The sequence below is a fragment of the Ceratotherium simum genome, chromosome 4 (genome assembly GCF_057802395.1).
Source record: "Ceratotherium simum simum isolate JZ-2026a chromosome 4, ASM5780239v1, whole genome shotgun sequence".
Classification (NCBI taxonomy): Eukaryota; Metazoa; Chordata; class Mammalia; order Perissodactyla; family Rhinocerotidae; genus Ceratotherium; species Ceratotherium simum.
Window position 1 is genome coordinate 34,310,176 of NC_141903.1, and position 26,449 is coordinate 34,336,624.

General features: G+C 48.4%; 1 protein-coding gene and 1 long non-coding RNA gene across 2 annotated transcripts; one reads left to right on the plus strand and one right to left on the minus strand.

Annotated features, from left to right (window-relative positions):
* Positions 1–342: 342 nt before the first annotated feature.
* DELE1 (DAP3 binding cell death enhancer 1) lies at positions 343–13,859 on the minus strand. The gene is made up of 13 exons (XM_004420053.3): positions 13,711–13,859; positions 12,933–13,047; positions 12,715–12,838; positions 10,564–10,711; positions 9,457–9,618; positions 9,110–9,198; positions 8,912–9,008; positions 6,095–6,237; positions 5,102–5,260; positions 4,916–5,008; positions 2,485–2,644; positions 1,714–1,953; positions 343–922 (listed from the first exon to the last, which is right to left on the minus strand). The coding sequence occupies exons 1-12, from the start codon at positions 13,739–13,741 to the stop codon at positions 1,715–1,717; spliced, it is 1,560 nt and encodes a 519-aa protein (XP_004420110.2). The 5' UTR covers positions 13,742–13,859; the 3' UTR covers positions 343–922; position 1,714.
* A 60-nt stretch (positions 13,860–13,919) lies between these two features.
* On the plus strand, positions 13,920–22,717 carry LOC147917237 (uncharacterized). The gene is made up of 2 exons (XR_015551938.1): positions 13,920–14,176; positions 22,602–22,717. It is a non-coding gene; the product is annotated as an uncharacterized LOC147917237 (long non-coding RNA).
* Positions 22,718–26,449: the final 3,732 nt, after the last annotated feature.

Genomic DNA, 26,449 nt, shown 5'->3' on the forward strand with positions numbered 1-26,449 from the left:
CCTCCCATCTCTGAACTGGCCAAGCTGGCTGGTCTTTCCCATTTGAATAGTCACTAGGGAGTTTAGTCTTCAGTCCCTCCCACCCCCTACCCTCAACCACATCTATGCTATTGAACTTGGGCTAACATCCAGAAGCTAGGGAACAGCTATTCACAAATTCAGTAATTGGAGTCATTAGCGTTGACTCAGAAATCATTTTTTTCTAAGTCTCTCTCTTAGAGAAGCTTTTAAGACCCTTTAAATTGGTTAATGGAGAGTTTAGAGATGAGGATGGAGCCTCGGCTTTCAGCTCCCCCTGCCCGTCTCCCCGGCTCTCCCCAACACACTCAATGGCAAGAGTGATGAGATAACCCAATATCAGCTTTATTAAACTGCCATCCATTTCTGGCACACTCTTCACCGAGGAGGATCACAAAATCTACACTCTCCTGCTCCTAGACTCCAGGTGCTCAATCTCCATTTACTCCCTCACATCGGCAGGACGATAACAATGCTTTCACACAAAATTACAGTGAGAACAGGTGAAAAAGCCCTGGGCCAGGAGTCAGGAGGCAGGTCCTCTCCGGGTCTGGTGACTCATAAAGCCATGTAACCATGGGCATCACTCTGCCTCCTCTGGCCTAAATGAGCACCAAGGTCCTTTCCACAGTGAAATGCCCCACATCAGCCCTGTAGGGTGGGAGGGCAGACACCACTGCCCTTGGCCTACAACTGAGGAGACACGGCAAGTCAGGTCACTGCCTCAAGGTGACATGGCCAGGACCTGGGTCTTCATACACTTTCCTCTTCTTTACTGTTGTGGGGCAGGTGCTTAAGGTTCTGTGGGAAGGTGGGTGGATAACTGGCCTCTTCTTTGGGACTCAAGTTGCGGTATCTCTCTGAGAACCCACAGGCTCCATCGTTAGGGCTGAAGTGAGAAGGTCTGAAAAAGTCAAGCAGATACATCAGGCATTTAGGCAAGAAACTCCTTCCTTCCAAATCAAAGGTCAGATGGAGACAATCATGAATCCACTGGGGATGAACAAAAGCGAATGTTGGAGCTCGTCTTGGGGACGACCTGATCCAGTGTTTCCCAAGTTTAGCTGTTCATGGAACCACCCTCATAATTTTTGCCACCTCTCTGGATCTGTGCTCCCCTTTATGCAATGTCACAATGTTTTGCTTTAAATTGATTCATTATTTTTAATATCTGTGAAACTATAATGCGCTAGTCACATTTTTACATTATATATTAAATATACAGCCACTAAAATAAAAAATAATCATTTGAGTACCACTTAAAATCTTCTTGAGAACCACCAGAGGTACACACATCAGATGTTGGCAAAATGTGATGTAGTCTCAGCCTGAGGAAACTGAGGCACGGGGAGGGAAGGTAAGGGATTTGCACAAAGACAAAGGCTAATGTGAGGACTAGGGTCTCTGGACCATTCAGTAGAGTTTTTCATAGGTCACTGAATGAATCCTTTCTGTGCACAGACCAGAAATAACTGTGAGAGTCTCCACTGCTCATCTGTAAGGCTCCCGACTAGGGGAAAAGGTCAAAGTCATTTATTAGCCATGCACTTGAACTTGCTTGAGAACCTGAGCTCTCACTGGAATTTCCACCCTGGAAAGGGATACTGACACTCTATTTTTGTTACCATCCAATGCCTTCCCTGCCTTCCCCTGCCCAGCGCAGTGAGAGGTACCAATGACTGTGTTTTATCTCACCTTAGCCAAAACCCAGTCTGACGAGACTCCTTTCCAAGGGGTAGGGGTGTGGTGGGATAGCCCTGCTGGGGGCTCCGGGGCTGGCTCCAAGATGCCCACTTCTACAGAGGAGGCCAAGGTTCCCTGTGCTTGAGGCGTGTGGGAGGCGTGAGGCTCCTGCCAGCAGAGTGTTCAGGCTGCAGAGGGAGGGGCTGGAGAAGGACTTCAATCCTGTAACTGCCAGGCTGCTGGGCCCTGGGGCTGCGAGGAGAGGTGAGAACAACTCTTACTCATACCGTATTCTTGGATTCCTACTTTGGAGCAAGGACTTCTTAAAGGACTTGGTGTCCCCTGGCATTGTTAACCCAAGCCAGCCTGAGTGACTCAGGGGTGAGCCGGGCTCTCAGAGACTGCACTGAGGCAGTCTTGGGATCTTGTCTCTCTTGACACATCATCAGAGCAGCTACCATTTACTCAATACCGACTGTGTGCCAGGCTGTGCTAAGCCCTTCAGAGTCATCTCACTTAATCCGGTTGTAAATCGAATGAGTAAGGGACTACTAGTACCCTCACTTTCAGAGGCGAAGAAACTGAGGCTCAAAGACATGGAGTCCAAGTTCAGTGACAGAGCAGGGGTTAAAACTCAGGTATGTCTGACTAGAAAAGCTCTGCTTCTTACCCATCATTGGGGCAGGAAATGAAAAGGAGATCAAGGGCTACTGCCACCCCTTCTCTGTTACAGGGTACTGAGCTCAGGAGAGGGACCCTGCTGGCTTTGACTTGCGTCTTTACCTGCTGCCTCCATGGAAAAGAGGGTCCGCAGCCTCTCCTGGGCGGGCTCATTCCCCAGAGCTGCTGAGTGCCGGTAACATCTCACAGCCTCTCCCAGATTCCTCTGCACACCAAGGCCCGTCTCATAGCAAATTCCCAAGTGGTACCTGCTTTGTGAGTCCTACAGGAGAAAATGGACAGACACACAGATACGCACACAGGCAGGAGTGAAGAACTGAAGCGCGGAGGCAGGAAGAAGGTGGAGCAGTCAGGAATGCTACAGCTTCATCTGCGCAGGGTCAAGGCCCAGGCCCAGCCCTCCCTGGACCAAGGGATGTCCACTGTGAAAAGCCAGAGGCCCAGAGCTCGCCCAACATAAAGGAGACAGGGATGCCCCCACCCAGGGAGATTCCAGCCAGAGCAGCATGGGAGGGTCTCTCGCTGAGGCTGGTGCCCAAAGTCCACAGAAGTGAAGGCCACCAGGAGTGTTCAGCCCAGCTACGGGAAACCTGGAGTCAGGCTCCTACGTTATCCTGAATGGGCCAGGAGCAAGGGTGGAGGCGGGCCTCCCAAAGGCCCTATATGCCTTCCTGAATCTCTGCTGAGGGGGCTGCAAGGCAAACCTTACAGAGAAAACGTTTCTCCTCCTCTGAAAGGCTAAAAGGCTAATCCCCTTGCCCATGGCTCTGGATCCTCTCTCTCCCCTCTCTGAGAACCATGCTCCTTGGAGAGACAGTATCAGGAAGGGGTTAGGAGCCCAACTGGTACAGCCAGACCGCCTGGGTTCCAGTCTCGGCTCCACTACTTACCAGCTGTGTCACCTCAGGCATGCTATCCTACATCTCTCTGCCTCAGTTTCCTCATCTATAAAGTGGGCATAATAACAGCACCTACCTTACTATGTTGTCATGAGAATTAAATATTAATATATGAAAAGTGATTAGATTAGTGTTATTATTATTTTCATACCTTTAGTTGCCCACATCATTAATCTCTCCCTCTCTACCGGAATATTTTCATTATATTCAATCTCCCAACTTAAAAAAGCAAAACACTCTGTTGATTCCCAACCATAGTCTCATTTCTCTTCTACCTTCCACAGTCAAATTTCTGGAAAGAGGCCAAAGTCTATGTAATAAATAAGGTGGACTCATGGCTACCAGCTGGCTTAGAACACAGCACTGGACATTCATGAGACCAAACACCTACCTTGCAACACTGCACAGTACCAACCCAGGAAGACATCATGCCCAGTGGAGTGGCTGAGTGTGAGGACTGTGCCCCAACACCATGTTCCATAACATCCCTTTATGCATTTCTCCTCCAAGCATGTTGGCAATCAAAGCAGGCCAGGGTGCCCCAAGGCTTGTCTAGCACACAGACGTGAGGCCCACTCAGCTCAAGGAAGGCTCTGCGGCTCTTTCAAGGAAAGGCAGGCACAGAGGCAGGTACTGATTGCTGAAGACACTTTGGGCAACATCAAGTGAAAAAAGAAAAGTATTCTGATGCCCCAAGAGTTCAGTGAAGCTATCAGTGTATTGGTTGGAAAAGAAAGGGAAGCAGCAGCCCTCATGCAGGGAAATTCTAGTCCATGCACCTTGCTCGCTTTAATGCAGTGCTTCTGGTCATTCAAGATGCAACTGAAAAAATATACTAAAAAAAATGCAACTCAAAAGAATACACTTGAGGAACACAGCCAACCTCAGATGCCTTCTTGGTGATTCTTAGTGACACAAAGCTCTGAGATTTCCTGCATTAAAATTACCTGTTTAACTGAATTCAACTGACAATTTTTTCCATCATATTAGTTATAAACATCCCAAGGAACTAATGCTCTGTGGAACAAACTCTGGGTCATGCTGCCTGGATGCCCCCACTTCATGGACAACCAGGCACCCCCACCCCCCAGAGTGCTCCGTGTCTTCAGCTCACATGTCTTCTGACCTCCCTGGATTATATCACCTGTGATGATGCAGCTTTCGCGTGTACCGCTTACAATGTGCTTTCACACCTGTTATTTAGTCAGATTTTGATCCTTACAACAACCTTGTGAAGTAGTAGACAGGTAAGGCAGGCATTATTATCCTGACTTTAGAGATGAGGAAAACAAGAAGTGACCGGCCCGGTAGTGTGCTGGTAAATGTTTAACAACTGGCTCTCCAGGGGAAAAAGCCCTGCTTTGTAGCATTTGGCAACCTCTGTGGTGCAAAGACTCCTATCATAGCTGATTTTAAGCTACTAACAGCTCTTGCAGGCTGGTGTGAGCCAGCTCCAGCATACCAGTGGACCTGCTCAAAAGTCACACAGTAAGTCAGCGAGAGTTAAGGCCTAAAGCCGGCCCAATGCTCCTACCAACTGTCTCCAAAGCACCGGAAAACTCGGCACCAGTTCCAAAATCCCTTCCTTTATCAGACTCAATCCCCAACATGCCTGGATACTGGAGACCTCATACCCCATTGTTGGCTGCAAGCCAAAGGTATTTCACAGCTCTCTGCTCATCCAGGTATGGCTCCTTGGTGAAAAGGACCCCGAGGAAAGCTTGGGCCTGTGGTCAAGGAGGAAAGAAAAAGATACCTTGGTCACTGCCAGGCCCCACATGCCCCAGCCACCTAGGAGAGACCCCAACAATGGCACTCACCTCTCTCAAGCCTGAATCTGCAGCATGTTTCAGCATGGACACTGCCCTCTGCCCCTCAGGGTCCCACGAGGAGGCTGGGCCTTGCAGCAGGCACCTGGCATAGCGGTACTGAGCCAGGCTGTGGCCCTGGCTGGCAGCCAACTGGTAATAAAGGGCTGCCTGGGGCAAAGGGAGAAACACCCAGTCAACTGGTAACTCTGTAAGCTGGCTTTTTCTTTGAGTGAAATTTTAAAAAATTATTTTAATTAAATAATACATAATCATTATAGATTAGTCAGAAAATACAGATGAGCCAAGATTTTAAAATACAGAAAAACCAAAAATAGAAACACAAAAATCCCAAGAAATCCTGTCTCCTGAAGATCATTCTGTTAACATTTTTGTGTACAGCCTTGCAAATTTCTTCCCACATATATAAGTATTTATATATATACACATATACATTATATATACATTCACACACATATATATAAATGTGTATGTGTGTGTGTATAGGGAGAAAGAGAGAGAGAACTACACTTGCTGTTTTGTAACCTATTTTTTCACAAAACAATACACCATGAACGTCTTTCCCTGCCAATAAATATAGATCTAGCACATGCTTTTTAAGGCCCACATAGATGTTATTAGCCAATTCTCTATCGAAGGAACTTCAAGTTGCTTTCCTTTTTTTGCCATCATATACAATTCTAAGAAATACATTCTTACATATAACGTCTTTGTGTACTTATCCTACTTTTTTCGAAATAACTAATCCATTCATCCAGGTAACATTCTAGGCCCTGAGGATATAGCTGCAAAGAAGAAAGACAATGTCTCTGCCTCCCTGAGTTTTAAGTCTAAATTCCTAGAAGTTAGGACCTTCTTTCTTATTTTTCCCTCACAGCTGGGAGAGAAGCCGGACTTTCCCTAAGCCCTGCTCCCTGCTCATTTCTGGACGTCACTCCGGGCAACACAGGGGACAGGGCTGGGGCAGGGGAGGAGGTGCAGTACCTTGTCGAGGTCCCTGGGGGTGCCTCTGCCGTGCTCGTGACACAAGCCCACGTTGTACTGTGCCTTGCTGTAGCCATGGTCTGCTGCTTTCTGGAAGTAAGAAAAGGCCGCCGTGTAGTCCCCAGTCCTCATGTTCTCTGTCCCTGTAAGACAGCACAGGGCGTAAACATAGCTTCCTCTGTGAACTTCCCCACCTCCTCGGCCAGATACCCACAGGCTCCTTCCTTGCTTTTCTGAGCTAGACACTTGGCACATATTTCCATCCTCTAAATGTTCTGCTGGTTTGCAATAGACATCAGGGGGTTCTGTCCTCCTATACACCATCCTCCTCTTGGCAATAGCACCCTGACTTCCCTTTGGGAACAGTCCTCCCCCTTGCTGTCAATCAAGGTGCCTGTCTTTTTCCCAACCAACGAGACCCTCTCTCAGGAATCTGAATGTTGATCTGGTTGCTACAGCTTTTCAGGTTTATTCTGACGGCAGCACTCTGAAGACACTCAGTTACTGCCCCCTGGATCCCTGGAGCTTCTCTGATTCCTCTCCTTTCTGAGGCTTGGTAGGTCAACAGATCCCAATAGACATCTTTTGTGCTTAAGTTAGCCAGGGTGGGGTTAGGCTGCTTGTAACCAACGAAACCTAACTGACATAGCTGATACTGTTAATCTTGCTTTATAAGGAAACTGTGAGAGATGATATAATAGAGCCGAGACCTGAACTCAGGTGTGTTCATCTCCAAAGCCCATGTTCTTTTTATCATTCAAACCAAAAGGAAAACAGGAAGGAGCTGGGCACAGCCAATTCTCAACTCTAAGCCCTTGTCAAGCTGTCTCTCCACCCTGGGATATCTTTTTCTGCCTCCCACATCAGGCCTCCCCATCCTGTTTCTGCTCTGGAAACTTCAGACCACACTCAGCCTTTAAACACTCTTTTGGCACTTTCTGAATACATAAGCCTTTTTCTATGAACTAAACTGTTTCAAGAGTACAAGCCCTGTCTCCTCAATTAGACTGTAAAATCCTGGAGGCAGAAGCAGAAAAAGAATGTAGAAGAAATAACTTTACATGGGGTGAGCTCTATACAAATGCAAAATATGATTATGGCTCACGCTCCCTTTGTATGCTGTCACAGTGCTTAGCACTTGCTGAATAAATGAATATATGAATGAAGGAACGGGCAAGAAAATTCTCAGAAGAGACTGTCTGCCCATCAAAATCACAAAAAGCTAATGAGGTGGAAGCCAGGTTCCATTCAGTCAGCAGTAAATTACAGTCGCCTCCCTGCTGCCTGAAAACTCGCCGTCCAGGGTTCACAGAGCCCTCTGTCCTTGAAAAGACTCAAGAGGGCAAAGGACGCCATCCTGTCCCCATTCCCTGCACTGGCTCCCTGATCCACCTACTCTTCTCGGTCCTCTGCCTCTAACGGAGACCAAGCCACCATCGTGTTTTGCTTGGCCATCAGTAACAACTCCAACCAGTCTCCTGTTTCCCCTCTGGCATTTCTACAATCCATATCTGTCTACACAACAGCCAGAGAGGTCTTTGAAAAAGTAAATCAGATCATGTGACTGCCCCCCTTCCCGCTCCAGCATAGAACCCTCCAACAGCTTCCTGTCTCACTTAGAAAATCCACCCTCCGCCGTGGCTCAGAAGGCCTCACCTGATCTGGCCTTGCCTGCTTCTCTGACTCCACCTCTTTCTACTCTCCCCTTGATCTCTATACTCCAGCCACATTCACCTTTCTTTTGTTTCTTTAACAAGCAAAACTCAATCCTGCCTCAGGACCTTTGCATTTGCTGTTCCCTCTGCTTGGAAAGCTCTTTCTCCATATGGAAACGAGACTGGTTTGTTTTGCCATCCTTTCTGCATCCTTAGCACAAGGATCTTCCCATCACTGAGGGCTTTCAAGTCAAAAGCTGCTCCTTGCCCAAGTCACTAACACATTCCTCTGTTTAATTTCCTCTATAATATTTATCATCATCTGAAATTCTTTTCTATTTGTTTGCTGATTTATTGTTTTTCTCTCCCTCAACTCACATGTCAGCTCCATGAGACTAAGGACTTTGTCTTGTGAATCACTGTATCCCCAACACCTAAAATAGGGCCAGGCAAAAGGTGAGTGCTTAATAAATTTGTAATGAATGAATCCCAGCCTCTCACCCACCTGCCCACTAAACTCCAACAGATGAGGCTGCAGGTCTGGGTCTCGACATTCGAAAGCCTAAAAGTTACGCCAAGTCACTGGCGGGGCATCTGGAGCCTCCAGATGTGGGTAAGAGGTTCCTATTGGTGCACTTGAGGGCCTGCTCCAAACCTCAGGAGCCTGTTCTTGCCTAAGCATGGCAGAAAATGCAAGGTGTCCTCCAAGATCTATTTTCTCCTTCTTACACAGGAACAGAATTTTCAGGTAAGCACCTGGTCATTCAGCTAAAGACTACACTTCCCAGTCTCCTCTGTGACTGGGTGTGGCCATAAGCCTACATTCCGGACAATGATATGTGTAACTTCTAGGTTGGGAAGGAGTGGTCCTGTAGCTTCCCCACCTTCCCCCTTCCAGCTGGCTAGAATTTGGACATGAGGGCAGGAGCTGGAATAGCCAAAATGGACCCTGAGATGGAAGCCAGTTTTAAGAATGGCAGAACATTTGAATAAGAATGGGTCCCTGACACCACTGTGCCACCACACCAGATTTGGTCTACCTACCTGGGAGAAAATAAACTCTCTCTTGTTTAAACCACTCCCTACCCTGACTCTATTTGACCAACCCCATACCCTTTCCATTTTCCCATCTGCTGCCTGGAGGCAAGGTCTACCCAGTTACCCAGGAAGTTGAAAGCGATGGAAACGCTGAGCTGGAAGAGCTGCTGAATGGAAGTCATAGCTTCCTCGAGGGGAAGAGTTTTTGATTTATCTTGTTCCTAGGAAGGAATATAAAGACTCATCATGGGACAGTTCACTGTGATTGCCACCTGCCCAGGGGAAGGTTATGGGGATCCAAGCGGCCAAATCTGGATAATACCTGCTTTTCACCAGTGGGCTGAGGCAGGGCTGGTTTTGCCTTGGACTTGAAGCTACTGCTGGCATGCAGGAAGCCCATATCACTGGGATCTGCAAGGAGAATGGCCAGCACCCAGCCAGGGCAAAGGAGAAAGGTGTTATTTCTCCTTTTCTCCCACTCTCCCAGTCTACCCAGCCCCTCCATTCAGCACCACTGCTAGAAACCAAAATAATTCCAAATTGCCCCAGAAAGCATGGGGCCTCACAGGAAAGATTCCCTTATCTGGCATATGCAGCAACAAATGTCCATCTGCCCAACTCCCTACCCCTCCCCTGGCCTTCTGCTGATTCTGTGAGGTGGGGACATACCTTCCTCGGAGGGATCCTGAGGACCAGCTGTTCTCAAGGAGCTGTGTGAGGGGAGACTCTCAGGCTGAGTGGAGGGTTCTTCCTGGCCCAGCCTGGGTTCTCTGAGGCCAGTGTGCCTGGGAGCTGGACCATCAGGGCTGGGAAGAATGTGCCTCCGCAGCGCTGGAAAGAGCCAGTAAGAGCAGTCACGTCAGAATGGGATCAGTTCAGCCTGCTCGGGCTTGACTGAGTCCTCCCTGAGGTTTGGGGGACCAAAGGAAGAATTTGGGAACTTCTGTGACACCTCCTTCCCATGCCTCCTCCTCCATTTCCTTTGCTGGCCTCTCTCCCTCTGCATGGGTCCAGAGGGGCCCACATTTATGCTAATCTCCCACCCTAAGCAAAAATCACTCCTCTGCTTGAATTCTTTCAGTGGCAGCGAGGCGTCTACTTCATTCACTGCTGTAGCCCCAACACCTAGCACTGTGTTTGATGGTAATATTGATAGTGATTACAATCATAATAATAATGACAAGAGCTTAAACTAATACTTACTGAGTACTTCCTATATGCCAGGCACTGCTCTAAATCCTTGACATGTATTAACTCATTTAGTCCTCCCAAGAAACCTATGGGGTGGGTATTATTATTACCCCATTTTATAGATGAAGAAACTGAGGCACAGGGAAGTTAAAAGTGACTCCTCCAAGGACACAAGACTAGTATGCAGCAGCTCTGGGACTGGAACCCTGACAAGCTGACTCCAGAGCCTTAACCATGGCACATAATAGCTATTCCATAAAGATTTACTTATTAATGAAGGACTGACCAGAGAATGACCTAACTGGCTAAGGGGTAGGCAGGAAACCACACCCAGGATCTAAAGTGGCCTGGACCGCTGTGGGGCTCCCTCCATGGAAGGTGAGGGGAAGACATGGAAGACACTGAGGGGCAGGTGTGGCCCACACCCTGGGTGGATAGAACTTCCTCGCAGTCCCCTTCCTCTGACTTCAGATAGGAAAGGCAAGGAGCTGCTGATGGCTCTTTTCCTGAGGTGTGTCCAGAGATGCTTCCTGGCCCGGAGAAACTCCCAGCCCAGCTCTCCTGTCCCCAGGACTGAGAACTCACAGGAGCGCGGGTGCCACAAGGGAGATGAGAGGAAGTGGTCCAGGGGCCTGCGCCAAGAGCAGCGCTCCACTCGCAGAGGTCCTGCTGGCAGGTTTGTCTGGAAGTGGATCTGTCTCGCCAGCTGCAGGGCCAGCACGGCCAGAGTGCCCTGGGAAGACAGCACATCAGGAACACGGCTTTCCACCTGTCAACTCCTTCAGTCTCAGCCTTCAGCTCAAACACCGCTTCCTCGAGAAGGCATTCCTGCCTCCTGGCTGGGGCAGCTCCCCCACTACATACTCTCACAGCACCCAAGCTTCCTCTCTGGAGCCCTGATCACATTGGTACTTAAAAAATCATCTCTACATTATTCATCTAAGGTTTGTCTCTCCTGTTAGTCTCTAAGCACCATGAGGGCAGGAACTACATCTGTTTTGCCAATGTATCCCCGGCGCCTAGTAGGGTGCTAAGATATAGCACTAATAAATACATGCTGAATAAATGCAGGAGCAAGTGACTGAATAAACAAGGTCTAAGCAGGCAAAAAGATAACGTGGGAAGTTGGGGCTTGGCCACAAACACAGTGACAGGCCAGAGTTCCCCATCAGGCTCACTCTCTTTCTCTGGCCTGGCACAACTCCTCCCTTCCCCCTCACCAAGCCACCCCACCACACATGCATGCACAGGTAGAAGCTTGTTGAAGATGTCTCTTCTCTGACAGGTCTGCAGAGGACCTAAGCTAGCTCCCAGCCCAGTGACTGTTCAGTTTTCCCAGTCCCTTCCTGTGTTGTGCAAATACTTATTTGTTGCAACTGTGTACAATGGCAAACAAGATAGACGCCGTCTCTGCCTTCACGGAGTTTATATGTTCCGTGAGGGAGACAGACGAAATCCAAGTACACAGAAATAAATACAATAACTATAAATTATGCTAACTGCCCAAAAAGAAACAAATCAGGGGTTTACATAGAGCATAAAAGGGAGGCCTGACAAGATAGGGAGTCACACATCACTCTGTAGGGAAGATGTGTGAGCTGAGGCCAGAAGGAAGAGAAGGTGCTGGTAGTGTCAATAAAAGGGACACGTATCCACGGCACTGGGGACACCTCGTGCTCAGGCCCTTTCACATGGGCAGTAGTGACAAAGCTAAGGGATGGCATAGGGACCCCTGGGATCCACGCCCAGTTTCTAAAAGGACTCACTGTGGGATTGCCCTAGGGCTCAGAACTTTGACAAAATGAGAAAACGCTCCCCTCTCCATGGTATGTTACACCCCCAGTCCATGGCTCCCCAGAGAGAAGTGCCCCTGTCATGGAGACATTCCAGGCTCAGCTCTGCTGATGATACCAGTTTACAGACAAGACAACTGGGGCTCAGAGAGGTTAAGTCACTTGCCCAAAGTACAAAGCATGAAAGTGATAGGGATGAGATGTGACAGACATGAGAGTGTTGTGTGTGCCAACTTCATTCAGAATACCTTACAAGCAGAACCTGGAAGGCAAAGATTCTGCCCTATTAGACCTAGTGTTCACTATTGAGCATTTGACTTTATAGATCAGATTCAACAAATATTTATTGAGCAACTACTATGGGCCAGGATCTGTACTGTGTGCTTTTACAAGCCATATTAGGTGTAGCGACCAAGCTGCAGAGCATGGTACCTGAGAGCAGGAGCTTCAGAGGAAAATCTGGTTCCTCTAGTTAATACCTGTGTGACCTAGGTGTGTTACCTAAAGTTTCAGAGCCTGAGTTTCCTCATCTATAAAATGGAGATTATATTTCCCTTGCAGGAGTTTTGTAAAGATTAAACAAGATAGTACATATATAATACTTCACATTAATCAATAAAATGTTAGCTATTTAGTATCATGTATTGTAAGCTCCATGAAGGCAAGATTCGTATCTACGTTGTTCTCCACTATGTCCCTAGTGCCTAGCAGAAATGGCTGGCTCAGAGAAAGTGTTAGATAAATGTTTACTGAATGAAAGGAGGAATAAATACATGGGGGAAGGGGAGTGGCATTATCTCCCCAAATATGCTCCAATGCCATGGGTTACTCAGATTTTGAGTGTGGGCACAGTAATGCCCTAGTCTTGTTTCTAGGCTATACTTCCATGCAGGATCACTCTTATCCACACTGAAGGTCAAAGACAGAACTGGGGAAGCCTTACCCATGATATGGCATCCCACAAGGCGTTCGGGGAGACACGGGCAGACATCCACTGGAAGGCATCCTTCCATCCATGGGACTTTGGGCCCCTGCTTGTGCCTGGGCCTGGGCCATGGGGGCCCGACCTAGATGATGCAATAGAGGCTATCAAGTTCTGGCCCAAGTAGGGGGAGAGGGAGGCCACGGGAGGAGATGGGTGATGGAATGGCAGTATCTCACCTGTCAAAGCTGGGCACGGGGACCAGCAGGGTGGAAGAGGTAGCCTGAGGCCCATCTGGGCTGGTGGACTTGGGGGTCACCCCCCGGAGGCCGGGTCCCAGCAGACGGGGAAGAGCTGTGCAGAACAACAAGGATTAGTTACCTGACATGAACAGGATTGAGGCAACGGCAGCCCCACCAATCTTCCCTCTGACCCTTGACAGAGCCCCACCCCAGGAACCCAGGAATCACTGGCATCTGCCTCTGCAGCTACACGTGGGAATCTTTTGCCTCGTACAGATTCTAGGGTGCCACCTCAGAACTAGTAAACCAGGATCATTCAAGGTGGAGCATCTATATTTTGAAAAAGCTTCTCAGGTGACTCTGACGCCCTCCGCGGGCTGACAACCACTGTTCTAAAATGACACAAACTCGCTCAAAGTTTGGAGCGCTTTGTCTCTAAATTCCGTCTCTTTTCATTGGCTCTGCCGACTCCACTGGCTTCTCCGTATTCATCTTTCATTGCCTCCCCCCACCATGTCCTGCTTTTGGCTCCTCCTCCTTTCAACAGCCCCACCCATCTCCTTGGCTCTAAGCTCCACCGTCTTCCCACTAGCTCCACGCACCTTCAAACGCCAAAGATCCCCTGGCTACTGGGATGTAGCCCCGCCCCCTAAGGCCCCGCCTCTCCTGAGCTCCAGCCCCGCCCACTATAGCTTTGGCTCGGTCCTCCCGCCCGCTGCGTCCTCCAGTTCGGAGTCTCGGCTGTCCCCAGACGCGCGGCTTCGAAGCCCCTTACCTCGGCCCAGGAGTCCTGGGAGGCGCCACATGTCGTCGCCAACACCATAGAGAGCTCGCAGCCGAAAGAGCGAGGCCAAACCACGACACGGCGGCTAGAGTGGCCGCCGTGGCGCCCTCCGAGTGGCCGAGTCCCCAAGGAAGCTCTCAGCCAGCCAATTAGAAAGGAGCCCAGCCGGAAGGACGGCGCCCAGCGAAAGGAAGCGGGGGTGCAGGCGTGTTTAGCACTGCCGGGGAGGTGAACTGAGACAAGGGCATGGGCATGTGGGCCCGGCTTCCCGTGGAGGAGGTGTCATCTGCTGCCCGCGCAAGAATGGGGCGAGCGCGCAGAGGCGGGGGTCCTAGGGGGCGAGGCCGAACCGCCTCAGAAGCGTTCTCGAGAGGCCTCGGTGGCGCAAGAGGACCTTGCAGACACCGTGGAGACGCGAAAGGGGAACAGTCTTCCCCAGGCCCGGAGGCTGGAGGAGGTGGGAGTACCCGGGCCCAGTGGGCGGAGGAGAGGATAGGGCCCCACGACGAAAGCGCGTAGTCCGAGCTTCCGGTCCAAGGCCACCTGCTTGCAGATGGGGGCCGGGCCCTACTGGGTAGGCGATGAAAAACCGCAGGCAGGTTTCTGATTCCGGGGATGCAGCTCTGGTTCAGCTGTGTCTCACCGTGTGGCCTCGGGCCGACCCCTTTCCCTGTCTGGTCTTCAGTCTGCTCCTGATGATAGGGTCAGATGGAGAGATCTCGACTGGTTCTTCTTAGTTTGACAGGAACAACTTGAGTTGCTGCTTTCAAAATACCTAAGAGGAGACCCCTCCCCCACACACACCTGTTAATCAGAGCCTTCATCTTCAAAGCCAGCCAATGTTATCTATGTGTTCTTTTGTTGGGGAAAGAATGGTTCCTCTTTCACCACACTTGAATCCATAAAATAAAGGAGCTCAAAATCAAATGTAAGCTGCTTAGCCTTCCTCCTCCTTTCCCCCAGGTACGTGACTTCTGGGTAAGTCGAAGTCTCTACCTGGGGTAAAAGAGTACTGTTGTATCTACTTTTAGACCCAGGAATGCGATATAACTGTTGTATTAATTTGTTCAACAATTTTTGAGCCATATGTCAGCCACCATCCTAAAATCTGAGAAGACAGATGAGTTAAGATCATTTGTGGCCTCCAGGAACACATGGTCCAGTGTTTTAAGAGTGGCCTCTGGAGTTCCACAAATGGTTTGAATCCCAGCTTTCTTACTTCCTAGGTGTGTGTTCTTGGGCAGTTTACCTAACTACTTTAAGCCTCAGGTTCTTCATCTATAAAATAGGAAAAATAATACCTCATGCATTTGTTGTGAGGTTTAAATAAAATAATACATTTAAAATGATGGGGCTGGCCCCAGTGGCATAGTGGTTAAGTTCGAGTGCTCTGCTTGGGCAGCCCGGGGTTCGCAGGCCGATCCTGGGCGCTGACTTACACAATGCTCATCAAGCCATGCTGTGGTGGCATCCCACATACAAAATAGAGGAAGATTGGCACAGATGTTAGCTCAGGGACAATCTTCCTCACCAAAAAAAAAAAAGAAAAACTTAAAAAATAATGAAATGTTTAGCATAGTTCCTGGCACATAGTAACAGCCTAATAAATGTTAGTTGCTATTAATTGCAGTGGTAGAGGAGGTGAGTGGGCAAAGGTAATAGATATGTTCCAACAGAAGCATGAGCACTGGGTTATGGGATACCATGGAAGAATTCTGGAAAGTAGTTGCATTTGAGCTGGACCTTTAAATATGAGTAACAGTTTGCCAGCTGGAGAAGGGAGAAAGGCATTGCAAGCAGAAGAAACTGAATAAATAAAGGCCCGGAAGTGTGAGTGTTGGGAAACTATTCAGAAATATCCTTGCTTTGGGATTTGGGGCACCCACCTTTCACATTCCTTGTGTTGCTGCCTCAAGATAAAAATAACTAGCATGCTGGTTTTGTTCTGTTCTTTCTCTTGGGACTTCCGTACCCTTCTTGCTTTCAGCCGGTCTGCAGTTCACTTCATTGCTCGAGGCTGGGCCACACCCAGCTCTTCAGTGATGACTCCCCAACTGTTTGAGCCCTCTCTGCTCTCCGCTTTTCCCAATTCCTGTAGCACTTACTTTCTTACCACACACTTTAGCAGTAATTATATGTTGTCCTGTTATTTATTTATCTCATTTGTGTAAGTGTAGTCTCCTCAGTTCTCTCCCTCAGGGCAGGGATGGCATTTTCCCATTTTACGTCCCACGTAGGGCTTGACATAAACTGTCAGCCCACAGAAGATGTTCAAACAATGCCCGTTGACTGGACACCTTGTGCTGCTGATGATTACAGACAAGAGCACCAGACCCCAGTCATGGGATTTATCGATTTGAGTGGAAATGTCTTCATTCCACACACAAACATTGAGGGCCCTCCGTGATTGAAGCTAGTTGAAAATTTTCGAAGAAGATAAGGTGTCTGTTCCCATATGTAAAATGGCATTATGACGTCTCTTGTCCCTGGAAGCCTGAGAACGCTAAGAGACCACTTGTGTGAGGGGTAGATGGTGAGGGCAGCTGGAGTCCTCCCTGACACACCAGATCACCTGTTCAGTGTCACCCAGAGCAGCACCATCGGGGATGGCAACTGTGTTCCCTCGCCTGTAGCTTTGCCTGAACTTCCAGGCCAAACCGTCGGCCATCCTCTTCTGTTCCCAAGGTTGCTCTGTGTTGTTGGCTTGTGGCCCAAAGTCAATTTGACTCAATCCCTCCACAAAGGGAAGCTGTCTAACTTACATTGGGAACTTACTGCCCAGATGTCCAGTTAATCACCTTTGTTGAGGCCACAGTGTACTCACCACAGTGAGTGTTCTAGACATTTGTCGTTGCCTTTGTTTTTGTAGACATTCTTAATTTGCATTAATCAAATATATGAGAGCTTTTTCTGTGCTGGAGAATGTTCCGAGTATGTCACAATTTTTAAAAAATGGATGTGGTCCCTGCCCTCACAGAGAAAATAGTCTAGCAGGGCACTAATTCAGTAGACAACTAAAATACAGAATGGTGTTTTAGTTATTTATTGCAGCATAACAAACATTCCGAAATGTAGTGGCTTAAAACAATCATTTTATTCTCTCTCAGAGTTCTGTGAATTGACGGGGCTCAGCTGGGCAATTCTGCTGGTCTCACTTGGGGTCTCTCATGAGGTGGCAGTCAGATGGCAGCGGGGCTGGAGTCATATGAAGGCTCAACTAGGACACTGGAAAGGCTGAGCCTCTTTCCTTCTCCCTGTAGTCTCAGGGCCTCTCCAGCTGGGTAGCTGAACTTAAATAGCAGCTCAGAGCTTCTAAAAGTACAAAAGTGGAAGCTGCCAGGCTTCTTAAGGATAGGCCTGGAACCTGCACAGTATCACTTTTCCTGCACTCTGTTGATTGAAGCAACTCACAGAGTCAGCCCAGAATCAGTGTGGGAGGGGAAGACACAAGGGTATGAATACTGGGAAGGGTGGTTTTTTGGAGACTAGAAAGTGCTTTAGTGGGGAAAGTACAGGGTGCTATGGGAACACCCAGGGGAGGCTCGTAACCTGGGTATGGAAGTCAGGAAGACTTCCTGGAAGCAGTGACATCTAAACTGATGAACCTGAATCACGAGGACTGGGAACTAGCCAGATGAAGAAGGGAAGGGAAAACACAATTCAGGCGGGGGAAACAGCTGGTGCTATGTCCCAGAGAGGCAAAGAGAGCACAATTGAAGATCAGTGTGGCTGTAGCTGAGGAGGCAGCGGGGGCTGGAGGGTAGGGAGTAGCGGAGGGGGTAGTATGGGATACTGATAGCCCTTTAGTCTGGAGACGTAAATGGGACCAGATCGTAAAGTCTTGTAAGCTCCCCAAGATGTCTGGACTCTGTCCTGAGGGCATGGAACATCAAGGAAGGAAGCAGGGGCATGATCAGGCCTGAAGGATCCTAAAAAGGCTATTGGCTGATGTGTGGGGGTGGGTTGGAGGGGGCCAAGTCCTCATTTTCTTTTTTTTTTTTTTAATTTTTATTTATTTATTTTTTTCCCCCAAAGCCCCAGTGTATAGTTGTATGTCATAGTTGCATAGCCTTCTAGTTGCTGTATGTGGGACGCGGCCTCAGCATGGCCGGAGAAGCCGTGCATCGGTGCGCGCCCGGGATCCGAACCCGGGCCGCCAGCAGCGGAGCGTGCGCACTTAACCGCTAAGCCACGGGGCCGGCCCCAAGTCCTCATTTTCATCCTGTCCCTTCTAGCCAGTGACCTCACCTTCGTCACTGAGAAGGCTGAGTCATCACCTCAGCAGTGACATCAGTTCTTTTTGCTTTTTATTAGTGGGAATTTTTATTATACAAAATTACAACCTCCTTTGTACAAGTTTTTGTTTTTGTTTTCTGGAGTTTTTATTTTAAAAAGTACATGTCATGGAAAGCCTTTTACCCGGTAGGATCTGGACATGAGGTTGGCCAGGTAGTCAAACAATTTAAACCTAAGTGTGAAGTGTGTTAAGGAAGAGCCTGCCTCCCAAGAGCACGGTGTGTGCCAGGCTCAGCGGATATTACCCCTCAGCTGAGTTAAGCGTCGGTTAGAAGAGCGAGCCTACCCTCGTAAAAAGTCAAACAGTACTAAACGGCTGATAACAAAACCCAGCAGATCCCTGCTCCACCCAGCTCTCTACCCTCTAGCCCTACTCCCTAGAGGCAACCATTTTCAACTCTTTGAAGTTTCAGAGCTGGTTCTGGAATTGGACTGCCTGGCATCCAACACAGCCCTCCCACTTACCCAGGTTACCTTGGTCATGTGAACTATCCTATCTTTTACCTCAGTTTCCTTATCTGTAGGATGGGAATGCTAATAGTACCCTTCTCATGAGATAACACAGATCAATTGCCTGGCACATATTCAGTAAATGGTGATGATGAAGAAGGATCTAACTTGAGAGCAGCTGTGGGTACAGCTGTGGATGTTGAGTTGCGCGCTATACAAATAAATCTAAGGCATGAATGTGAGTTAGAGGAAATGACAAGAACATAGACTCCTTTGGAGAGGTCTGTCTCTTCCCTTTGTTCTAAGGCCAAACTGTGTTTGCTCAGTCCCATTCCCTTCCTCTCTTTTTGAGAACCTTATGTCTATAATTATCCTGACGCTCACGCCAAAGCACACATCTCTCTACTAGTTTTTTTCTTTCTGCCTATGAAATATACACAGGCCTTTCCTATCTTGAGGGGAAGATTCTTTATTTTATCCTCCTGCCCTTCTCAGCTACTATTCTGTTTTGTTCTCTCTATGGCCAGATTTCTTAATTGAGTAACGCACATACTGCCTCCCATTCCTTCATGACTCCCTCACTTTTCAACTTTGTCTCCCAGCTTCCATCGCTGTTTTTCTGACTCAGCTGTCACTAGGGTCATCAAAGACCACCTCATTATCCACAGTGGGCCTTTGCTCAATCAATCTGCTTGACCCAGAGCACTTGACTCAGTTGACCATCCACTCCTTAAATCTCATGTACGAAACTGCCTCGTTATCCCACTGCCTTATTTCTGTCAATCGTATCATTTCCCCAAGCATTCAGGAAAGAAACCTTGAACTCAGGGTTGGCTCAACTCCCTTCTCTGCCCTCCCCCACATTAGTTTAGGCTCTTATTGCAAATACTAGAAATTCATTGAAGCTGGCTTTTTAGAAAAGTTTCATCAGGATATGGAGGAGTAGGGGGACATCTAATGGACCCCAAAGGCAGGATGCAACTGGAACCCAGGAAAGACCAGGACTGTAGACTCAGAGCTAGTGAAGTAAGTCCTCTCTTTAGCTCTCTTTCTGGATTTCTCGTGATCTGCACAGATACCTCAAAGGTGTCAGACACTCCCACATCCAGCTAGTCACCAGGTCCTGTAAAAATTGCCATCTTTTGAGTCAGGCCCTTGAATCAGTCTCCTTCCCAGCTTCCCTTGCACTGCATCTCCCTGAATGTTTACCTCCTGATCATTCTGTGTCTGTCATTGCTTCTTCCTCCTCCTGACCCTGAGTACAAGCATTGCCCACCTTTCAGTTCTCTGCCCGTTGCTCTTTTCTTGAACTCCATTCTGTGTCGTTGACTCCTAAACGAGAGTAGAGTGGTTAAGAGCTTGGGTTTTGGAGTCCTAATGGGCTGGGTTTAACCCCTCCCCCTGCTTTGTAGTTGTGTGAACTTGGGAAAGTTACTTAAATTTTTGAAGCCTCAATTCCTCATCTGTGAAATGGGGATAATACTGGTACCCTCCTGACACAGTGGATATGAGGATTCACTGAGCAATCACCCGTAATGTGCTTGGTTAGCGTAGTGCCTGGTACACAGAAAGGACTCAATAAACGGCAACAATTATTAGCCTTACCCTGTTCTCTTTCCTGAGATCTAGTCTTCTATCACCTGCTAGACTTTTCTATTAGATGTCCTGCTGTGACCTCAGATCCACCTGTCAGAATTCTCCAGACACTGCTGGAAGATGCAGCTTTCTGAGAGCTGGAGGGTGGGGGGACTTGAAAAAGAGGGGTGGTCTCATCAAATCCTCGAAGGAATCCCCCACATAACCTCAGCCAGGCCTGAGCAGAGAAGACTCAGAACAGTTCCCCTGTGTGCCTCCAAACCCTGTGCAGGCTGACTCTTGGAATGCAGGTGGGCAGGCAGGGCTGCCATTAAGAGAGCAAATGGAGGATGTGAATCCAACCTTTAAAAAAAAGCCCCAGGGGTGGAGAGAGGAGATGTAGCAGGATCCGTGGAGCTTCGAGGTGGGTGTGAAAGGTGAGAGCAGCACCCTCGGGGCGCTGAGCCTGCTAGGCTGGGGCCTCCCTCAAGCGCTAGGGATTTGGCAGCAAGAAACCAGAGGCGCTCCTGTTTTTAGCTGAGCTGTTGCAGGTCCCCTCCGCCGCCCTGTTGAACACTCCTCATTAAGCTCAATGTGCGGAGCAGGGTGTATAGCTTCCACCTGCCCCTCAGCCCTGCGCTCCCACCTCCCTCTCTGCTTCTGGGTGGCGGCATTCTTAGTGGTGGAACACTGTGAGGGGCCCGCTCTCACCCAGTGCAGAACGGGGTCTTGGGCAGGGAGGGTAACTTAGCTCTTTGCTCTGGGGCGGGGGCCAAGTAGTTAAGAACTGTGGCTCTGAAGCAGAATGTGCCCCTGTTCAAATCCCACTCCTGCCTTTACTATCATGGTGACTCTAGGTAAGTTGTTTATCCTCTTTATGCCTCATCTCTACAATAGGAATGATAGTAGGCCTATCTAATAGTTGTGAGTTTTAGTAAGATAATGCAGGTAAAGTATGTAGCTTAGTCCACCTATACTGCCTGGAGCTGAGGGCCCTGTCCTTGTAGGAACAGCCATCCCCATTCCCCACACACACCCTGACTGCTGTCTTCACCCCACCTGTGTTGTCCTTTGTTTACCTGTCTGTCTCTGCCATTGGACTGTGAGCTCCATTAGGTTAGAGATAGAACTGTAGGGATCTGTGTCCTTGGTGCCCAGCATAGATCCTGGCACATAGATGAGCTTAATAAACACATGTTTATTGTTGGAAGGAACTGGTAAAACAATATAGAAGACTCAAGGCTCCTTCTGGACTCAGAATCCCACCATCCACTCTGGGTCATTCACCACAAACAGAGGGGCTAGGCCCGTCACTGTCCTCGGGCCTGGAGATACCACAGTGAATGCAGTAGGATAAGCTCCTGGCCTCATGGAGTGAACTGTCTAGGGGGTGATGGATGTTAAACATGTGACAAAACTGATGATACACTACAACTGAGAGCATTGCTAGTAAGAAGCCCAGGCTGCTCTGAGAGCACAGGGCAGAGACTACATTTGGGGGAAGGGAGAATCAGGGAGAGTTTTCTGGATGATGTGACAAGTAAACTGAGGCTGAAAGAAAGTGTAGCCTAAGTTGAAGTGGAGGGTGGAAAAGAGCCTTCCACGCAAAGGAAACAGCACATGCAAAGGTCGTGAGACTGAAGGGAACTAGGCTACCATTAGAAGACAAGGTTAATGTGGCTGGAGCCCAATGATGGAGGGGGTCAGTGGCCTCTCCAAGGCCACAGAGTTGGGAGCATGGGTTGTGAGAGCCTTGTAGCCTATGATGAGAATTTGAGCCTTTATCCTAAGGATTATAGCTAACATTTATTCAATTTTATATAAATATGCACTGTGCTAAGTACTTTACGTGTGTTTTCTCATTTACTTTTCACAACTCCCCTAAGTGGCTGGTGGTATTGTTCCCATTTTACAGGTGATGAACCCCTGGCTCAGGGAGGTTAACTTGCTCAAGGTCACAGAGTTGGCTGTGGCAGAGCTGGGATTTGAACCTAGACATCAGGATCCAATGCCTGCCCTCTTAACCCCTGTGAGGCCCAGCCTAAGAGCTAAGTGCGTCTTTGATCTGTGCTGCACGTTCCTCAAGGCCTAGGTTCATCTTTCGCCGCATGTCCCCATCCTTCTCCCCGGAATTGGGGGAACCGTCGCAGAGGCTTGCTCTGGCCAGATGAGCTCCGTGGCTGTGGGCCCTACTGCGGGCCGTAGCGGCCACCGAGTCGCTTGGCCGGCCCCCCACCCACGTGACGAGTCGGGGCGCGGCGCCGGGGAGCCGCCGAGCGCGGCCGCAGTGCGGTGGGCGCGGGTGTGCGCGCGCTCGCGCTGCCGCGGCGGCTGTGCAATGTGGAGGTAATGAACCCCAGAGAGCCGCCGGGGGCTGGGAGAGAGGGGCGCCCCTCCGCGACCGGCAGGGGGCTCTCTCTCCCCGCGATCCCGGGGCCGGGCGCCGCAGCCCGGATCACGTTCCCTCCAGCCTAGAGGGGGAAAACAGAGTTCATTTCTGATTAAAAAATGACTATTTTTAAAATGGGCTTCATTCTTTATTTCTTTCTGTCCTCTCCCAGGGCCAGAAAGAGGCGGAAAGCGACACCGAGAATCCATTCCAAACGAGCAGCCAAGAGGAGACGCGGCAGCTCCCAGATGTTGATATTTTGTTTTTTGACATAAATCTTTGCACTCATATGGGAGTTTTCATTGATTCATGTTCCCATCTGCTGAATTTCCTTTTATTTATTTAATATGGCTTTTTGGGGAAATCTTGCTCCGAAACTCTGGAGGAGCATAAACTGTGGCAACCGCTGCAGCCCCTCCTCCTTCCTCCCAACCTTGGCTGCGGGGGAAGGGAGAGCCAGTGGCACCCTGCGGAGAAGGCTGCTTCACGTCCTCATCTTGGGGAGCAGGCGCCCGAGGCCCGTGTTAACGTGGCTGTTCCCCTGCTTGGGGCCTGCTCCAGGCTCTAAACCCGAGAAAGACACAGCATGAGAGAGAGAATCGAGGCACATTGAGTTTCTGTTCCTTCTCCTCCCTGCCCACCCACAATAGCGTGTTCCCTTCACGCTAAAACACACTTACTCTCGTTTTAACAATTTGGAAACCAGGACACATCTAACAGTGGCTGTCTGCATTAAATGTGTAGAGTATCTCCTCCTACCCTGACTCATCTCCCACACCTCCAACGCAGCAGTGATTCTTGCTAATTAGGAATTTCGACTCGGGAGTCAGACTACCTGAGTTTGCACCCTGACTCTACTTTGTATAGTGAATTCTTGAGCAAGTTAACTTCTCTGAGCCTCAGATGCCTCATCCGTAAAGTGGGGATAATTATTATTTCTTTCTTAGATAGAGGTACATTTTACAGATAAGGAAACTGAGGCTGAGAATAGTTAAGAGACAAGCCCAACTAGAACAGAGCCAGGACACACTCCTAGGTCTTTCTGATCCTCATCCTTCCCACTCCCATGCCTTGTTCAAGTGCTCGTCCAGGATTCCCAGGATAGGCTATCTGCTTGGCAGAAAGGGGGTACCCTTTTTACCATGAGGCAGAAGAATAGACTAGAAGTTAGTGGTTCAGAATGTCTGACACCTTCAAACAATATCCATTCAACTTGGAACGTAGACCCAGATTTGAAAGGACCTGGGGGTCATCTCATTGGGTCTCCTACCTAATCCATGCAGGCTTCCCTGACAGGTACAGAGAACTCAGCCCCTTGCAGGACAGCCCCTTCTATTTGAAGATGCCTCTAGGTATTAGGAAACCCACAGACCATTGAACCAGACCATTGGAATGTAAGAAACCAAGATTTCCACAGACCAAGCCCCTTAAGACCTATTGTTGCTAAGGTCCAAGGCTATATCTCCAGTCCAGAGTAGAATCGAGGGATTACTCAAAGTGTGAGGTCATTCCATAGCACCATCCTTTGTGAAGCATATACTGAATACACATTCCTTCCCTATGTGTATCCCATCCAGTCCAAGCTTCTCTGCATGTGCTATGTGGGACTCTCCTTGCAGGGCAGGATATGGCTGCATATCTGGGACTCGATGATTTGGTTCTAAGCTCACCCTGTAGGTGCACATGCCCTTAACCCTTCATTTATGCATGCTGTTTTCTGGAACTCCCATGGGTGGTAAGCAAACCTGATGTCTCTGTATGTGCTCAGTGCCTTACAGGAAGTAAGCTCTCAAAATATGTTTATTGGAGACAAATCAGATTGTATACAAGAGCATGTCTCTTCACTTTGCCCAACAATACCTAGAATAAAACTATTGCCTTCTTGAACTAAAGCCTACTCATTGGCTACATGATTTATCCTTGAGATTACCATGAGGTAGAAAAGAAGGGGAAAATTATTAGTCAAAGTAAGCAGGACAGAAACAACCCCAGAAATAACGGGAGAGGGAGGGCAATACTTTGTAGTGAGATGGCTAATTATCCACCAAAATCCATCTTCCCCTTCTTCAACAGAATTGAGCTGGGACGTGGCTGTCCAGTCAGGGTCTACATTTTCCAGTGTCCATCCCAGCTATGTATGGCCAGGTGACTAAGTAAAGGAGTGATATGGACCACTTCCGAGCCACGTTTGTAGAAAGAACCTTACACATACATAAACCCTAACACATGCTCCCACTCTTTCACCAGCTGGATCTCAAACATGGCAGCAGTCTGGCCTCAACCATGCACCCCAAGACAAGGCTTTAGGGTAACCTTGGTTTCTTCATGACTGTGGAACAGAACTGCCTGCTGATCTGAAACACTCTCTTCAGAACATTATATGAGAAAGAAATAAACATTTATATTTTTTAAGCTACTGAGTTATTACTGGCTTTCTAGTTACAGCAGTTGAGTATACCTTAATTAAAGCAGAAGGTAGGTAGTGAGCTGGTTAAGAGCATGGGTTTCAAAGTTAGATTGACTCGGTATATGTCCTAGCTCCACCCTCTGGGAGCTGGTGACTCTGGACTACTGATGAACAGTCCTGAGCCTCAGTTTCCTCAACAGTAAAATGAAAGGGATAAATATAACACTTCGCACAACCACTGTGAAAAACAATATTTACGCTTGTCCATTAAAACTGAAAATACTTATAGTCTATGATGCAGCAATTCCATTACTTATTATATACTCTAGAGAATTATGGACTCACGTACACCAAAACTCATGTACAAGAATGTTTGCGATGCCCAAAATGGAGAAACAACCCCAACATCCATCTATAATAAATGGAAATATATATTGTGACATTTCATACAATGGAATGTACAGCAATGAACATCAATTAACTTTGGATACATGAAACAACATAAGTTAATTCCACAAAGATTCATGCTAAAAAAAAAAAGCAAACTCAAAAGAATATATATTGTATGATTCCATTCATATATAGCTACAAAATAGACAAAACTAAACTATATGATTTAGGATTGCATACATGGGTAATAAAACTATAAAGCAAAGCAAGGGAATGTTTATCACACATGTAATATATGTAATAATAATACATAATATATTAATATAGGAAACAAGTGTGTGTTAAATGGTTCATATACACTTTTTAGACATCTTCTGTGTATCTGTTATATTTCACAATTAAGTTTGTAAAACATCACTCACCTGGTAGGGTCGCGTGAGAATTGAATGAGGTAACGCATGTAAAGCTCTGAGCTCCGTTGCCTCGTGCACAGCATGTGCCCAATGGAAGTGACTTTTTTCGTGTTGAGGGAAAGATCTGGGGCCTTGGAGAAGGCCACTTAATTAGCCAATGATGAAATTAAGAAAAGCTCCTAGTTTTTCCTTTGCAGCACAGAATTCCTTTGTGGTATTCTGTGTGCAAGTGCATATGTCTGGCGGACGGGTGATGGATTTAGGTTAATTGACAGTTATAAGCTTAGTGCAGAGTCAGAAACTTCACTCTCCCCCTCAGAGTGGAGGGGAACTCTAGGGCCCTGAATGAGAGGAGTAAGAGCAGTGAGGAGAAATTACATCTGTGCAGGCCCCATATGAGAGGTCCAGACAACAGGTTCCAGCCAGTCCCCAGATGTCTCACCTACACCCTCTTGGCTGCCTCATGCTTCCTGCAGTGTGGCAGAGGCCTCAGAAGTCAGCACAGGTGACAGTAGGATGGCCCAGGCCCAGCTCTGTGACAGTGAGGGAAGCCATTCTGCTGACTGTGTGCTCTAAGGCACCATAGAAGCAGCCAAGAGTAAGAGCAGACACCCAGCCAAAAGGCGCTGGGATCAGCCAGGAGGCCAGGGAAACCTGGCCAGAATCTTCCAGCCAGGAGATGCCAACAAGGGTGTGCACCTCTGCACGCCATGTCCGAGGGTCTCAGAACCGAGACTGCTATGCCCAGGCTTGGCCATGAGCTCCCTAGATATGTCTCCCCAAAGGGAGTCCAGTTTGGGGTACTGGGGA